Genomic DNA, 17,362 nt, shown 5'->3' with positions numbered 1-17,362 from the left:
ATTATTATCAAATTATTCCTTTTGGCTTTTTAGAAGATTGAAGGAATGGTGTAGCATTCGGGATCAATAACGCTCTCATGTTTCTCTATAGCGCAGCTGGTAGCCAGTCAGCTAGTGAGTGAGCCCGACCACCACCGTCCCGTCATGGCAATCAGCTCACAGCCCACGTGTCAGGTGAATATGAGACGCCAGGTATGGTACGAATTGGTACGTACACATTATATTCGATATTTAGGCATGTGGAGAGGTTAAGGTTTCCGTCTCAGAACAACCAAGAGCCAGCCACTGTGTCTGAATCTTTGAGAGTCTATATTGGGATGAAAAGTGCTCTGCAGTCGAGCTCCTTACACAATCACGGAGACATATATTTACCTTCCTTAGATGTAATTGATGTGCTCGTCCGCTGGGACTGTAAGACAAGCCTGGTCCCTCTGATATGCAGCTAATTGAGACCACATTCTCGTTCTACAAAGGTCACAGGGCGCTCCTCATCTCTCTCCCCCCCCCCCCCCCCTCACACCACGCTCTACAGCCACAGCATGATCCTTCAGGTACTGGTCGCACTGTGTTGACAGAAGGATGGGGATATATTCAATGAACCATAACACCTCTGGGTCTGTTGCACCGACGTGGTTGTCCTTGGGTTGTTTTTGAGGGAGGACTTCTTGAAACGGTGGCACTCTTTCTTTGTCTGAGCTTTTTCCCCTTTTTTCCACACTTCCATGCCAGCTCCCCTCTCTTTTCCTCTCATTCACTCCTACCCCCCCGCTGGCAAATGCACTGGCTTTTTCCTCCAGTTGCTTTGAGCGGACTAATTACAATAACTAGACCTGCGGGATCCATTTTTTTGGTCTGACACATTCGGTAATAGAGAGCAGCAATTAACTGCCGTGATTCATTGTTCACCTCGCCGCAGTCACGTGACGCGATAGGAGTTTTCTCTACCTGACACAAGTGAGCACGGAGGTACACAGATAACTTCCTTTAAGTGCTTTATTATTGTTTTTAAACTGTAGGCCCTTTTAATATATCTTTTTCATGTCGTTTTTTTTTTCCTTCAGAGCTCTTCTGGCGTCCCAGTTCCTAACATAAATTAGCGATGAGCACGACAGAATTGAAGAACACGAAACAACTTACACTTCTGATTTTTATATGAAATTAAATCTCGCCGGCGGACAATCTCTACGCCTTAAATGTTATATAAGGAAGTGTCCCAAATGACATTGACACACAATAGGCACACTGATGTGCTCCGCAATTGTATGCGCTAAGTAAACAACGCTCCAGCAGAGAAATTAGCCAGAGGTGTGCATAAACATAATGTGTCCCTAAGCTTATTAGCCCACCTCCTATCACAAACTAATTACAACAAAGTTTGACTCTTTTTTTTTTTTTTTTTCCCAGTGTGCCTGGAAATACAAACACGATCTCGTGAGTGACACCTGCCAGCAAACAATGCATCGCTCCGCTTTCCCATTACGGCGGATCCTTTAAGGCGATGGACTCTCCTTCCTTTGTCCTTTAAATCAAAGGGGGTACAAAAAAAAAAAAAATCAATGCTGCTTTAGTGTAGCTTTGTGACCACACATAGTAGGATGGTGCCTGGTAGAAGGGTAGCCCTGCTGCGGGAGGGGCTAGAGAGGTTATCTTTAGAAAAATCAATACATAGCTGGTAATAATACTAACAACAATGTCACTAAATTAAATGTAAAGAATTGTTTCTACTGCAACATTTTGTTGAAAGCACGCCCCTTTTGGTTTATTGATTTATAGAGATTAAGTTATCACTATTATATGTCAGCTGCAGCTTTAAAATAAAGAAAGACAATGTCGAACCAACAAACTAGAGCACTTCAGTCACTGCTTCCCCCCGCCGTGTTTCATTTGAACCATTCCAGCAATCGCAAAGGGATTCGATTTGGCTGTGCTACAGTCATTTAAGGCTTAGAAACCGCTTGGTAAGAGGTGCAGAGGAGAAGTTCCCTCCCTAAAAAAAATGAAAGTGATGAAGGTAATCACCTCTTGAGAGAAGAGAGATAAGAGATGGGGAAATGAAGAGGTACGCTCCTGGGGTTAAGCACACTTGACCTCTTGGCCCTTTGTAGGAGCAGCCAAAGTCAAAGCCTGATGCTGAAGAAGTCAAATGAAACAGAGTCTTACTCCATGAAGGGGAATATTGTATATGTGTCAGGGAATGAGAATTTAAAAAAATGACATATATTCCAATAGCACTTTTTTTTTCTTTAGGTTTGAACAAGGTGGCACGGACAACTTCTCAGCTCTTACTGACTTATCTCAGTTTCACTTTGCCAGCTTGTCAGGCTCAGATTTTTTATTTTCAAGGTAGGTGCTTTGAGCATTGAAATTATTCTTCTTACAATAGCATGCTTACAGATCTCGACTCCGCATGTTAACAATTTTTGTGCCAAGAGCTTAAAGGTACAATGTGTAAGAATTGGCCACCTGTCAAATTCATACCCAAAAAACAAAAAAAGGGGGGCAGCATATCAACAGAGTAACCCCTAACTGCTGCTAATTGCAGCAGCCGTTAGCTAGTTAGCTCGGTTAGCCGTGTAGCAAGCCGTCCGCACTGGGAGCTCAAAGCACCAGCGAAGTGTGGTTGTGTACACTGTTTGCACAGGAGCTGTAGACCAGGATGGGGTTAGCTGGTTAGCACGCTCAACCGGCTAATTCATAGATGGCATAATGTTAAAACTGTTATTCCTTCCCTCATTTTGTTAAAGATATTAGTTTTTGCATATTGCAGCTTTAAGTTGACTAATGTTGCTGTTTACTAACTGCTACAACAAAATCTCAATCGCTAAGTTTTATCATCGCTTAGTTTTATCTTGTGGGGATTGCCCCCATTCAAATATGTATGGCCATATTTGTTATCTAAGATATTCTAATCTTTATTTTTTCTTTTAACCTATTTCAAAATTAGTTCGGACAAAGTATTTGCCTCATACTGCAGACTTTGTGTTGAAACCGGAGCTTGAAGTAATAGGTTTAGTCACTCACCTAATGTACAATGCTGGGCCGCTACCTACTTTCCATCCACAAGACTTAAATTCTCCAGTGCCCAAGGACATCAGCTGCCCTGCTAAAATCTCCATCTGTCCGGTCCCATCTGTGTAGAAGCAAGGATTTGCTCTCTACTTGCTCACAGGTGAACTAGACCAGTGATCAAGGTTAGATACCACCTGCAATGATATGTATGACAGCTATACAGATTTTCAACCAGAAATTAGAGCGACTCTCCCGAATGAGGATGAAATTACAGACTACCTGAATATGTAGTGTTGTAAAAGTATGATGATAGATCCTTCCACAGACGGAGAGTTAATAACACGGGGCTACTGTTTCGAGATCTGAAGCTGCAGAGTGACGAATGTGGTGTACATTGGTAAAAAAAACAGTGCTTTCTGGCACAACAGTGTAATACTGTTCTTTTAATGTCGCTATGAAAGGACCTTTTATTATTTCATTTGTGTGTGAAATAGAATATACTTTGACATTACAGGGGTCATTAGTAATCTGTATTGGGAATGTGCTGAGAAGAAAAAGTGCTATAGGGCTTCTTTTTTTTTTTTACTAATGTCAGCAATGTGCCAACATGGGGACAGTTCATCAAATATTCCTCCTAAAGTCATAGCTCCACTGACTAAGCATTATGACCTTTTTTAATTCAACTGACTAATCCAGCCATGCTGCTGTATCATTCAGCACTTTTTTTTCCTCCCCATTCAGTGGGCACAGCTGAGACAAGACAAGACTTTGCAGGAAGAAACCATCTGGCCTTCAGCTTTAGTGCACTGATACATTATTGAAAACATGCCAGACACAGCATTGTCTTACTCCTGAGTTCCTGCCTTATGTCCCATTAAATGAAGTTTTATAACTAGGTTCGGGAACAAAGACCACGCCTCGAACTCATCTCATTTCCGCCCGAAATATATTTAAGCGCACCCCATCCGTTCACTCCCTCTTTGACTGATTCTCTACATCGTCAGAACCGAAAAAAAAACAAGAAAGAAAGCAGTACCTTAAAACCATGGAGAACGAACTCTCACTGAACCCATCAGACAGCGAATTGTTTGACGACATCCCAGAGTCCTCTCCATCACCGATCATCCCTCCTCGCCAGCCAGCCCGGACACGTTCTACCATCCACGTCGTCAGGCGCTCCCAGCCTCCGTCCACCGGCGGTTCCAGCACCATCCGCCCGTCTCCCCCCCACCGCTCCAGGGGACGATCTCGCGCTCGGCGTCCGACCGACACTCCTTCCTCCAGCCGCTCCGGACGAAGCCTCCGCGACCCGGCGTCGCCTCGCCGTCTCGCCGATCGTCCCGCGGCTCCAAACATTTCGGAGTGGACGGTCGTTCGTCTCAAGCGCACCCTCACAGAGCGGAACATAACTTTCCACCGCACCGACAACAAGGCGAAGTTATTCAAACTTCTCACCAACTCCCAGCAGAGCAGCATTCCACACCGCAGAACTCCGCGGCCACTTCCGGGTTCACGGCCTCGCTCCCACCGCAGCGCCGATGACGTCATCACGCACCCAGCCCAACCTCACTCAACAGCCCTCCCAGAGGGCCAGGTCGTACTAAACCCACAGCCTGCATCTCTTGCTCCTAACTCTTCTTCTTCCTTACCCCACGCTTCACAAACAACCCGAGCACATGCATCCCTCCATCCCAGCATCCTTTCCTCTTCTCTTTTTCCTAACTTCCCTGTCCCTCCCGTTTCGGCTATGATACCCAGTCATACCACTTCAGCCACACAGAGCGCGCCCACAACAACGGCTCAAGGCAACACCATCAGCCAAAACCCTTACTTTCCTCCCGTCTCCTATCCCAGCTCTTCTCTCATTCCTAACTTTCCTGTCCTACCTCCTCCGGCTACCACCACCCCCCACATTCCAATTTCAACCGCTTCAGCCGCACAGAGCGCACCTACTACAACGGTCCTCGGCGGCACCACCAGCCAAAACCCTCACTTTCCTCCTGTCTCTTCCTTTCCCCCCCCCCCCCCCCCCAACCCTACCCCTACCTTCCCCATCACCCATATGCGACTCATGTTCCTTGTCCTCCAACTAACCCACCTGCTTTTTTCACAGCTCCCCCCACAACCGGATCCTGGATTTTCCCCACCTATCCCCCCACTCACAATAACTTCACTCTAGCCACAGCACTTCCTCCAGCACGCCCAGTCGCTTCCTCTCGCCCATCTCCCGTGTCAGCCACTCTCCGCCAACAGATTCTCACGGGTAACTACGTCGACCTCGCCCACCTTATACATCCGTCCACTTGCAACCCCCAGGTACCCAGAGAACTACAAACTGTACTCGGTCCAATTGCGCTCAAGCAACCCCTGTCCACCCGCTCCAAAGAACTCACCCCCGTAGAATTCACCCTCTCTTTCTCCCTGTACCGCGACATCATTTGCTCATCTTTCCCCGAACGCAGGCAAGAGCTGGACGACTACTTGTCTCTGGTCCTCGACCTGGCCTTGCGGTTCGGAGGCAACGGTTTTTATACATACCACATTCTGTTTGCTTCCCAAGCCGCTGGCCGCCTTCATCAATTCAACCAAGGAACGTACTGGGGTACGCTGGACACAGAGCTCTATTGCCGCGTCTTTTCGGCCCGCGCTTCGCTTAATTGCGACATGTGCGGCGCCCCATCACATCCCACCACAACTTGCACCCTCACCGCTTCTCTACCCCCTACCACCTTTCAAACTAACCAGAAGCCGGCTGTTTTCCACAACATGCCCCCAACAGCCCCTCCTCCATCCATCACTCCCAAACCAGTCAACATCCAACCGATCGCTCTCGGCCCTCTCCCTAAAGGAGTCGACAAAAGAGGCAGACCAGTATTATACCAGGGCGGGAGGATGGTATGCAACAACTTCAACGACCTCGGTTGCAAAGTCTCAAGCTGCCGCTTCCTCCATACCTGCTCCTTCTGCGGCGGAGCCCATGCCAGATCCACCTGTCCACATAACCCCACCAAACACGGCCTGTGTAAGTATCTGAACACACCCATCAACATCCACGCTCTCTCCGATGCTTTAAAATGTCACCCCGACCGCAAGTTTGTTAATTACCTCATCCAAGGATTCAAAGACGGATTTCACCCAGGTCTAGTAGTCACACCAGATTCCTCCCATACATGCCACAACCTACAATCTGCCACCTCCCAGCCCGACATAGTCGACAAACTCTTGGACCAAGAAATCAAAGACAGATTCATGATCGGTCCATTCCCCAAACCACCATTCAGTCCATTCAGAATCAGTCCAATTGGCATCGCCACCAGGAAATACTCAGGAAAAAAGAGACTCATTATAGACCTCTCATCCCCCCACAGCTCTCCAGTCCCAAGCATCAACAGCCTAATCCCTAGCCCAGACTTTTCAATGCACTATGCAACTATAGATCATGCCATCTCCCTCATCAGTACAGCCGGCCAAGGAGCTTGGTTGGCTAAAGCAGACATCACCAGTGCATTCAAAGTCATTCCCATCCACCCAGACTTCTGGCATCTCTTTGGCGTTCAGTGGAGGGGTGCATACTACTTTGCCGTACGCCTCACCTTTGGGTGCAAAAGCAGCCCAAAAATATTCGATTCCTTATCCGAAGCACTCTGCTGGATCCTGCTGAACAAACACAGATTACCTTACGTCGTTCACCTCCTAGATGACTTCCTTACAGTCACGCCATCCTCTTCTCCCCCGTCACACGGTCTCACCACACTGATCTCCGCCTTCACGAGCTCGGAGTCCCTCTCTCCCCAGAGAAAACCGAGGGCCCCAGCACATCCCTGGAATTCCTCGGCATTACCCTTAACTCCGTGTCACTCCAAGCATCCCTGCCAACAGAAAAAATACACCGGATTTCCTTAATCATTTCAAACTTCCTCCTGGCGGACAAATGCACCAAACGCCAACTCCTCTCGCTACTACTCGGCCACCTCAACTATGCAATCCGCATCATCCCACAAGGTCGATCCTTCCTGTCTCACCTGCTTTCCATAGCCTCCTCAGTCCCATCACTCCACGACAACGTCACACTGGACAACTCCTGCAAAATGGAGCTCAAGCTATGGCACCAGTTCCTCTCTTCTTGGAACGGCATCTCCTTCTTCTACGACACAAACATCACTTCATCAGAAGACATCCAACTATCTACAGATGCAGCTCCTTCCATCGGCTTCGGCGGCTATTTCAGTGGCAAGTGGTTTTCAGCCAAATGGCCCCCCGAATTCTCATCGCTCTCTCCTTCCTCTGCCATCTACGAAATGTACCCGGTCATCATAGCAGCTATTCTTTGGGGCCACAAATGGTCAAAGAAAACCATCACCATCCACTCCGACAACACCGCAGTCGTAGACATCATCAATAAGGGTCGTTCACACTGCCTAGACATCATGCAGTTCGTCAGGAAACTCACCCTAGTCTCGGCACAACACCAATTCATCATCCGAGCAGCTCACATCCCCGGTCATCAGAACACAATTGCTGACGCACTCTCCCGTTTCTCATTTCAGAAATTCAGACAGCTGGCACCAGCCTCCGACACGGTCCCAACTCCAGTCCCACCGTTTTCTGCCACCATCTTCAATTGACTCCCGAGCTTCAAAACCTGGTTTCCATTTCCCAAGACGCCATCCTGAACAGTGTCGCTCCCCGTACACTCGCATCATACATGACCGGATGGAATTGTTTTAAAACATTCCACGCCTCTCATAATCTTCCGTTTCCTTCGCTCGACGTCTTGACCCTGTCGAGCTTTATCTCATTCGCCCATTCCATCCTGAAGATGAAATCCACTACCATCCAGGCCTACATAAGCGGCATCAACTTCTTCACCAGACTAACCTCCGGGGCTCCATGCCAAGCCACTTCCCATTCTCACATAACGATGCTAATCAAAGGTCTCCGCAAGACAGAAGTCCATACTCCACCAAAACGCTCGCCCCTAACCTCAGATCTCCTCATCCGATGCATCAGAACCCTCCGCTCAGGTTATTCATCTCCGTACGTCGACAAGGTCCTGGAATCCATGTTTCTTCTAGCATTCTTCGGCTTTCTGCGCTGCTCTGAATTCACGGCTTCTACCTCTAAATACAACCCATCTTGCCACGCATCCATTTCCGACATCTCCAATCCATCCACCGACACCCTTATTTACAACCTTAAATGCAGCAAGACCAACCAGTCCGGTCCACCGCAACCCATCTATCTCTTCCGCCTAGACTCTTACATCAGCCCTTTCGAACCGCTACAAGAATACATCAACTCTAGGCTAGCCAGCAGAGCCTCCCCCCAGGACCCTCTGTTCGTCACGGAAATAGGAAAAATAGCCACACGCCACTGGTTCCACCGTCACCCTCCGCCAAATCCTGTTTCAATCAGGAATATCCCCAGATCTGTACTCAGGGCACTCCTTCCGCATCGGAGCCGCCTCCTCCGCCTCCAAGCAGGGGGTCCCCGACCACGTAATCAAAATCCTTGGCCGATGGTCTTCCCCCGCTTACCACACATACATCCGCAACGACGTAAACGACATCAGAAACGCTCACGCACACCTGTCTCACTGAAGTTTCCTTGGGGGCTAACGAAGAGATCGGAGGCGGCTCCCCCACTCAGCGTCTCCACACCCACTCCGTTCCTCCTGTTCCTCTCGCCAAACCTCCCCTTCCGTCCTCTCATCCCACCAGCTTCTTTCCCTTCCTGTCAACCCTCACCCGTCCTTCCTAAACCCCCTCATCCCTCGACCCTCGACCCCTTCCCCCATCCCTCGACCCCTACCCCATCATCCCTTCATCCTTCCATCCCTCGACCCTTTCCTTCCCAGCATCTAACATGTGTCATTATGCTTAATAAATCCCTGTTTTCATTCCATACAGCTTTTGGCGTGGTCTTTGTTAGTGAAATGAAGTTTTATAACTAGGTTCGGGAACAAAGACCACGCCTCGAACTCATCTCATTTCCGCCCGAAATATATTTAAGCGCACCCCATCCGTTCACTCCCTCTTTGACTGATTCTCTACATCCCTCCCTCCCATTCCCCTTCTTTCCTCGTGTTTTCTCTCTCTCATCCACATACAGGAACCAGGGGCTAACGAAGAGATCGGAGGCGGCTCCCCCACTCAGCGTCTCCACACCCACTCCGTTCCTCCTGTTCCTCTCGCCAAACCTCCCCTTCCGTCCTCTCATCCCACCAGCTTCTTTCCCTTCCTGTCAACCCTCACCCGTCCTTCCTAAACCCCCTCATCCCTCGACCCTCGACCCCTTCCCCCATCCCTCGACCCCTACCCCATCATCCCTTCATCCTTCCATCCCTCGACCCTTTCCTTCCCAGCATCTAACATGTGTCATTATGCTTAATAAATCCCTGTTTTCATTCCATACAGCTTTTGGCGTGGTCTTTGTTAGTGAAAACATTCTTATAGAAGCCATAATTTTTGGTTAACGGCTGACGTTACTGTCAGTGCATGCACACATGATTTGTAGTGAGCTGACACCTGGCATGTTATTGAACTAGTTGTATGTCTGGAAGCCTGTGATCATGTGTTGTCATGTATGCCTCTCTCTCAGCTGGGAGGCCAGTCAGTGGTCGGAGTGCAGCGTGTCCTGCGGCCCCGGGGTGCAGCAGAGGCAGCTCCAGTGCAGGCAGAGCTTTGGAAACCGCTCCACCATGGTGCACCCACAGCGCTGCGCCAGCCTCACCCCACCAGACTCCACACAGGCGTGTCAGCTCCGCCTCTGCTCCCACTGGGAGGTCAGCTCTGACTGGAGCACGGTAGGTCAACAACACCAGTATGCAACTGGGAATTTAGAGAGAGAGTGGGTGGAGTTTGGTTGAAATAAGCAAGAATGTTTGGGAGTATGGTTCTTTTAAGTTTAGGATCGGGCTTGAATTAAATTATGGCTCAATCGTAAATTTAAAATTTCATTCATTAGTTTAGCACACAGCTATTTTAGTCCTTTTCATGTTGGAGACCTTGCAGAGTCTGTGCCTTGGGCTGGGTTACAACAAATCATTGTTAGGATCGTGGTTCATTTAAGTTTTTCAGTTAATCAGTCGCACATTTTGGGCAAATGAAAAAATATAACAGATGTGACTCATAGGAAAAGCATACAGTCCTAACCAATCAACAACTCTTTATAGTTTTACTGCTGCACAACCCACAATATGAAATGACCGATAATCAACCATCAGTCTGTATTTTCCACACCCTTTCTCTCATCTGTTTACACTCATCCTTGTTTCTCATAGTGCTCAGTAGACTGTGGAGTTGGGAGGAGGACCAGGAGTGTGCGCTGCGTCAGCGATCAGGGCAACATCGTGAACGACAAGGATTGCAGCTCCCGTGCTCGCCCGCAGGGGAGTGAGGAGTGCAACATGGGGCCGTGTGTAACCAACTGGTACTTCACTAACTGGTCCAACACTGTGAGTAACACACACACACACACACACACACACACACACACACACACACACAGGACAGGTACAGGAAGCACAGGAAGAAACTTTAACAGCACTCAACAGTAATCCTCAACATGATCTTCCACTTTGTCCCTCAGTGTTCGGCGCAGTGTGGCCCCGGGGTGCAGAAGAGGGAGGTGGTGTGTCTGACTCGAGGAGGGGTCAGGGAGGGCGGAGGAGGAGGGGACTGCGTCGGGGATAAACCGGCAGAGATGAAGGCCTGCAATAAGGGGCCCTGTGTGGCATCAACCATGTGGTATAGCAGCCCCTGGACACAGGTAGGACGGAAGGGAGAAGAATAAATGAATCACAGAGATGATATGATTGCTTTTACCTCTTTTGTTTTTTGCACTTGTTGGCATGTTTCTTCTTTAAGTTTCTCATATAAAGACATTGTTTTATATTGTGATTTTAATGACAGGAATACATGGTTTTACTTTAGTTTCTACAATTCTAGACGTTTTTTAATTTTTTATTTTTGTAGTCTTGTGTTGTCCTATTTCTTCTTGATTTTATTTTATTTTTAAATGAAAAGCAGTGTTTTATGTTCTAGTGAATGTATAGTAAAATATTTTGAAAGTTAAAAAGGTCAAAGTCTGCATCAGCAGAAGCTCCACAGAAAATGCTGCACCTGGAACGCCTCGTCAGTCGTCCCACTTTTAATTCCGTGATTTTGTGACATCACACTACATCGCAGAGTCACACATTTGCATAATTTATACCTAGCAGCCAGTTTGGCACTTGAGCATTAAAGCTTGCAAACCTATTGAAGTAATAACTCAAAATATAATCATGAAGCTGAAATGAGAGAAAATGCGAGTCAAGTGGATTCGAGTCGTACAGTAGTGGAAATGAGGCCATATATGACGTTATTTTATGAACAGATAATGTAACTCCTGTTTCCTTATTTTTTTGCAGTGTAATGTCCAGTGTGGGAACGGAACTCAGCGTCGAGACATCATATGTGTCCAGAAGACGGGGAATGATTTCACTGTCGTGCCAGCCACTGAGTGTGCACATCTGGACAAGCCTGCTGCGGTCCAGGAGTGTGAGATGGGAGAGTGTGAGCCGCAGTGGTTCACAACGGAGTGGAGCGCGGTGAGAGACGAGGGGGTTCTGAGAGCGAAATGGTTCGAAGAGAAAAGGTCAGGACGACTTTGACTTAAAACCGTGTTTTTTACACACTCTCTTCCTTTTTTCTCAGTGCTCGCGCTCTTGTGGAAAGGGCTTACAAATGAGGGAGGTACGGTGTCTGACGCCAGACAAAAAGCACAGCCATGATTGTGATTTAAGGCCCAAACCTGAACAGGAGCAAATCTGCAACACAATACCCTGCAGTCCACAAGTCTCAGGTTAGTGTATGTCTGTATGACACTGTACTGTACATGTGTATTTCGTGTTTCCCCATACCAACCTCTCTCTCCTGCTCTTTGCCTCTATCCGCAGATGAAAACTGCCGGGACAAACGTCACAACTGCGTGATGGTGGTTCAGGCGAGGCTGTGCGTCTACTCCTACTACAAGAGCGCCTGTTGTGCCTCGTGTACCCAGAGTGCCCAGCGTGCTAAGAGGCACTGACCAGCACAAAATCACAGACAGCCCATGTGTGCTAGAAGTGGAGGATTAGGTCAAAGGTGCTGATGACGAGTCTGTTAGAGAGGACAGCCCAGAGACGACATAATCCCTTCAGAAAGCATTTAGTTATTTTCCCCTGATTCTTCAGGTAAAACACTGTGAAAGCAGCCGGTTCCTTCTTCCAGTTCTCCGTATACTGTTTTTATATTGTCTTTTAGAACCACATATTCCACTGAGCTTGCATCTGTTTACTGTGCATCAGCTTTAACAGGTTCACACGCATGTGTCACGCAGGGCTGAGTGATGCATTTGCGATGATTTCAACTCTTTTCTGTGGCTGAGGGATTGTAATGGAAGGTGCGTACAGAGGACACAGCTGTGTTTCAACAGCAGATTTAGACATTTTGTTTCTTAAGATTCTGTTTAATGTACAGGATCTTAAAAAACAGATGTAATCAGACATGCATACCACTAATTATGAAAAGGAATGTGCTCAACAAATAATTACCATGTGTGCTAGATAAACTGTGTATGATGTAGTACTGTGTGTGCTGAAGATCTACTGGAATAGATCTACTGTGTTTCTGAACACTGCAGAGTCAGATACAACCCAGCTAAGCTAGAAGGATTTCATTAACATATCGTATGTCGTTCTTTTTCTGTTTGCCAAAAATAGTGTCCTCTTATTTAAAGTTCAGTATTTGGACAGCTGAACCAAAGGTGCTGGTGTTAGTATGGCAGTAAGTGACCAAATATATCAGAGCGGGAAGAGGTGAGATTCTTCTCAGACTAGAAGGATATTAGACAAAGAGTCTGTACGCTCCATCAATCATTATACATATATATCTATATATATATCTATATATATATATATAGATATATATATATATATGTACGTAGAGGTCTTTTAAAGAGAGCTGGTAGAAATACCACAGTTAATGTGTGAAGATTGATAGTTGCAGTTAAAACCCCCCTTTTTTTTCTTTAAAGTTGGGACACAGTGTAAAACATAAAACAACAGAATATGATTATCTGCTTATCCCTTTTGGCATATTCTCAGTTGAAAACAGTACAAAGACAACATTTTTAATGTTTTAACTCATCAATTACATTAACATTTGTAAATATACGTATACTTATTCTGAATCTGAGTTAGGACAGGGCCAACAAAAGACTAGGAAAAGAGTGTTGTTAAACCGTTGCTGCTAAACACAGAATGCTAGCAAATTATTGTATTTAATGTTTTACACAGCGTCGCAACTTTCTTAGAATTGGGGGTGTATGTTCTTACTGAACTAAAGATGATGATGCTCACTAAATAACAGATCAAAAAATGAAATTATGAAGTGATAGGACTGATGTTGTTATGTACTTTTCTTGTTGTCAACAAATCACATGAAAAAGACCAAAATAACTGTGTGTTCGTCTGCCTTAAGAAATCATGATTATGTTGTTATCGGAATTTCTATAGAAACTATGGGGTAGTATCATCCTCAGTCAAATTAATCTTTAACTTTATTTAACTTTGTGTGTTTTGTTTCATTGTTGGCAAATGGATTACACTCAAAACACAAGTGAGGGAGAGTCTGTAGCCTTAACTGTACAATGGTAAGAAGAACAATCACTTTCAAATGTTATGACAGGGTGACCCTCAATGTTTAGGTGCAGAAAGGAGTGGATATTATTTAAGAGGCAACATATAAAAGATATTATCATGTGTGTGTTATTGACATGATATCAATATTTAATCTTTAGATATCATGGTTGTCGTCAATACTGGTATGTAGTGACACCCCTAATGTTAATATTTTCAAACTTGCCAACCATGTCTCAATCTGCTTGTTCCTACTGAATATACATATATTTAAAAACTGATCCCAAATATGTAGTTTCATGTTATTAAAAAAAACACTCAGTAACTTTCTTAAACAGCTAGGCACTGCAGTATTTTAATAAATGTTACTCAAAGAAGAGAAAATAGTGAATTTTTTAATGGACTGTTTTCAGCTGTGGACTGACACACATCAGTTATGACACCAGGATGGTAAACTACAGTCCATGTGTTCATCTTAATGAAGGAACATGTCAGTGTGACAATGTAGCTCATTTGTGTGTTTTAATGGTCATTTAGAAATGGTTGTTTTTTTCTTTCTAGTTTTGGTCTTTTCAAGCGATTTCTGCACAATAAGAAAAATATAGAATGTTGCCTTTGGGCACAAACCTGGTGGTGACGCACAGGTTTGGAAATGTGAAATGATTCACTCCTGGTTGACCTAATTTAATGTTTAAGCGATCACGTCACCATGACGACTATCCTGAGGTATTAGAAAAAACAACTTTGTATCCTCCCTGTTCTCTCACCTCATCTCTGTCTATATTTTATTTGCATCCATCATTTCCCCTCTTGTGCGGGGATGATGAATCTGTCCTATGAGAGTAGGCGAAGCCAGAATTAGGAAACTTCATGTCTAATCAAAGTTTAGCTCATGATATGGATCAAATGTGCTCGTTCTGCTTTGACCTGAAAGTAAATATTTTGCATTCTGAGGTGGTGACCTCTGTATATGTGTGTAAGTACTCTTCATGCTTTTTTCTCTTTTTTCTTTAACCCTTTTCTTCTTCTTCTTCTTCCTTTTATCCTTCTTCTTCTTTTCTTCTTCTTCTTCTTCTCCCCACACCCCTCTAGAAGAAAGACACACATCCCGCCCACTGAAAGGCGAGGAGTCTGTATATTTGTCAGATATGTTTTAATGTCTATAATTTCTCTGAACATAATAGGCGCTTATGTTTTATAACTAAGTAGAGTTATCAGAAGTGTTGTTGTAGACTGCATTTATTCTCATCTAACTGTCATATAACTATTGTATTTTGCATTTGACAAGAGATTCAGTGTCTTTTTTGTATGTTTGCGTGCATGTGTCTGTATGTTCATGTGCTTGTGTGTGTGCATGGTTGTGTGTTTCGCGATCCTGGCTTTGAATGTGTCAATCTTGTCTCTAATCCCTTGTAGTAAAAAGTACTTTTTATATATAAAAAAAACAAAAAAATAAAGGATAGTAATTTATCTATTATCTAAAGAACATGTAATTTATTTTCTGTTTTTTGAGAAGCTGTAGCAAATTTTCTTTGATACCACCAGAGTTTATGTGATTGTTATTACTGATACACGGACGATTTTCTTTTTTATTATCGTGCAAAAACAAAAAACAGTGTGGAAAAAATATTATCTTAAAGCTTCCTTTTAAATAAAAGTGAAAAACAACAGAAAAGTTGTGTCGTGTTTGCTGCTCTCCAGTGAATAAGGATGATGATGATGCCAGTTTCCTCCAAACGATGGCGCTGTTGAGTCTCACACATGAATGTGTGAGCCTAGTTTTCCTCAGACATTACTGGAAGGTGCAAAGGGGTAAATCTATGTATTTGGTGCCAAGTCTTGATGGTGACTGGAGTTGGTTGCTTCTTTGTTTTAAATAAAAACTGTGTTTTTGGGGTCAAATCATTGCATAAGCAAGGTTTTCATTACAAGCTTGGCATTTGTATGTAATTATATGTCCAGGAAGTCATATAAGATAAATTATGTTTTTTAAGAGTGACCTGTCCAAAATAGTACTGTTAAGTCTGAACCTGAATGACATGAATATTCAAAAGTCCTTCATAAAGTATTGTTTATATGAAATGTGGTGTTTTAGTGTCTGATACAAAACGGCATTTCCAAAGTTCATCATGCAAAATACCCTGATACCACAGTGCACCATACAAATATGCAAACTTTGCAAAGTTTATAAAGGTCAGATATGTCCTGCTGCCTGCAGTGTAAATATAGGAGTGGCTCCAGAAGTGTGAGTATTTTGGCCAACAGAAAGTGAAAGCAGGGAAGAAGAGTCTGAAAGTGCAAAGAGCGTGTCAGCTTTTTGAAATTAGAATTTAAGATCCTGCTGTGGTGGGTGTTGGAAATGACCTGGTCATAGCCAGGAGATACTTGAGTCATTCAAGTCCTTCTGTTACATTTTCCTGTTAATGTTATTTTCCAAAGCTGCATACACAGTGTTCTCTAATTCAGATGGGGAGATACTAGTCTGGAGTTTGGAGATGAATGTAGGCTAATATTTAACTGTCCCCTGGAAAACTGTCTTGGGAACCCACCTATTGAATATTTCTAGTTTTTGAGTAGTTCATGTTTCCCCTGTTACCTTAAGAAGTTTCTTGAGATGTCTCAGGTTGTTTGGCAGGACATTGTCTTTTGGATGATGGGAATGTTTTAATGGCTACAGAGGGCCAGACCTGTCATGTAAAAATAAATAAAGAGTGGTAACACTTTATATTAAGGATACGAGGCATACACTTAAGCAATGCTAAACTGCATGACTCGTGATGATTTATTGCTTATTTAATGCAGGATACATCATGAATCCCTGTAGACAACCATTAACAAAAGACAAAGTTATGACTGTGTGGTGATTCGTCCTCACTTAATTGATCAGCTGTTAATGAACCATACTTCATAAAGTAACTTATATGCAATGATGGAATATAACTAAGTACATTTCCTGAAGTTCTTGAGTATTTCTACTTTCTCTTACTTTATACTTCACTCCACTACATTTTGGAGTCACATATTGTACTTTTTTCTCACTACAACTACTTGATAACTTTTGTTAGTTGTGACTTTACAGATTACATGCTACATCAAAGCCAAATGTTTTTGTTTTTTTTAAATAAGTTTATTTTGTCTATAAACAGATTAGAAAAGAAACACTAATTATTAGAAAAACGCTGAATATCAGCCAGAGTTGTACGGTGTATACACACGTAGGTAAATAGATATATCGTTTACTTTTACTTGTAATTTTGATAAAGTTAAGTACATTAATTGCCAGAAAATTTAGTCTGTCAGATCCTTAAAGACTTGTTCTTAACTGTTCATATGGATGACTTTGATTTTCACAAAAGTAATATTTTAATAGGTTCTCTTAACATTTAATCAAGTATGGCTTTTGGATACAACACTGATGTGCGACCAAGAAAGCTGTTTTCCAGTTACATTTAGTCAGACAGATTAATTTGCTCAGCCTCTCTCTCTTTATGAAACTGGCTGTCAGAAGATCACATTTACACGTTTGACCATGCAGTCACATAAATAGGTTTTTATCCAACTAAAATCCAGCTAACTTCAACTATCTAGCAGATCAACTAACGTACGAGGTATTCCTAACTGATGATCCAGCGTGAACTAATCACGTGAAGTCAAAGTAGATGGATTATTTGTTAATGGTGAGCAGCAGGAATT

At 44.3% G+C, this 17,362-nt stretch overlaps 1 protein-coding gene and 1 pseudogene across 1 annotated transcript; both read left to right on the top strand.

The window, feature by feature from the left end:
• The first annotated feature begins 4,054 nt into the window (after positions 1 to 4,054).
• Positions 4,055 to 7,695, top strand: LOC115596569 (uncharacterized; annotated as a pseudogene).
• A 133-nt stretch (positions 7,696 to 7,828) lies between these two features.
• On the top strand, positions 7,829 to 15,344 carry LOC115596561 (thrombospondin type-1 domain-containing protein 4-like). Its single transcript, XM_030441752.1, has 8 exons — positions 7,829 to 8,440; positions 9,121 to 9,218; positions 9,610 to 9,814; positions 10,292 to 10,465; positions 10,600 to 10,779; positions 11,420 to 11,599; positions 11,706 to 11,853; positions 11,948 to 15,344. The coding sequence occupies exons 1-8, from the start codon at positions 7,829 to 7,831 to the stop codon at positions 12,076 to 12,078; spliced, it is 1,728 nt and encodes a 575-aa protein (XP_030297612.1). The 3' UTR covers positions 12,079 to 15,344.
• Positions 15,345 to 17,362: the final 2,018 nt, after the last annotated feature.

The sequence above is a fragment of the Sparus aurata genome, chromosome 2 (genome assembly GCF_900880675.1).
Source record: "Sparus aurata chromosome 2, fSpaAur1.1, whole genome shotgun sequence".
Taxonomy (NCBI): Eukaryota; Metazoa; Chordata; class Actinopteri; order Spariformes; family Sparidae; genus Sparus; species Sparus aurata.
This window is presented reverse-complemented; position numbering and strand designations above follow the sequence as displayed.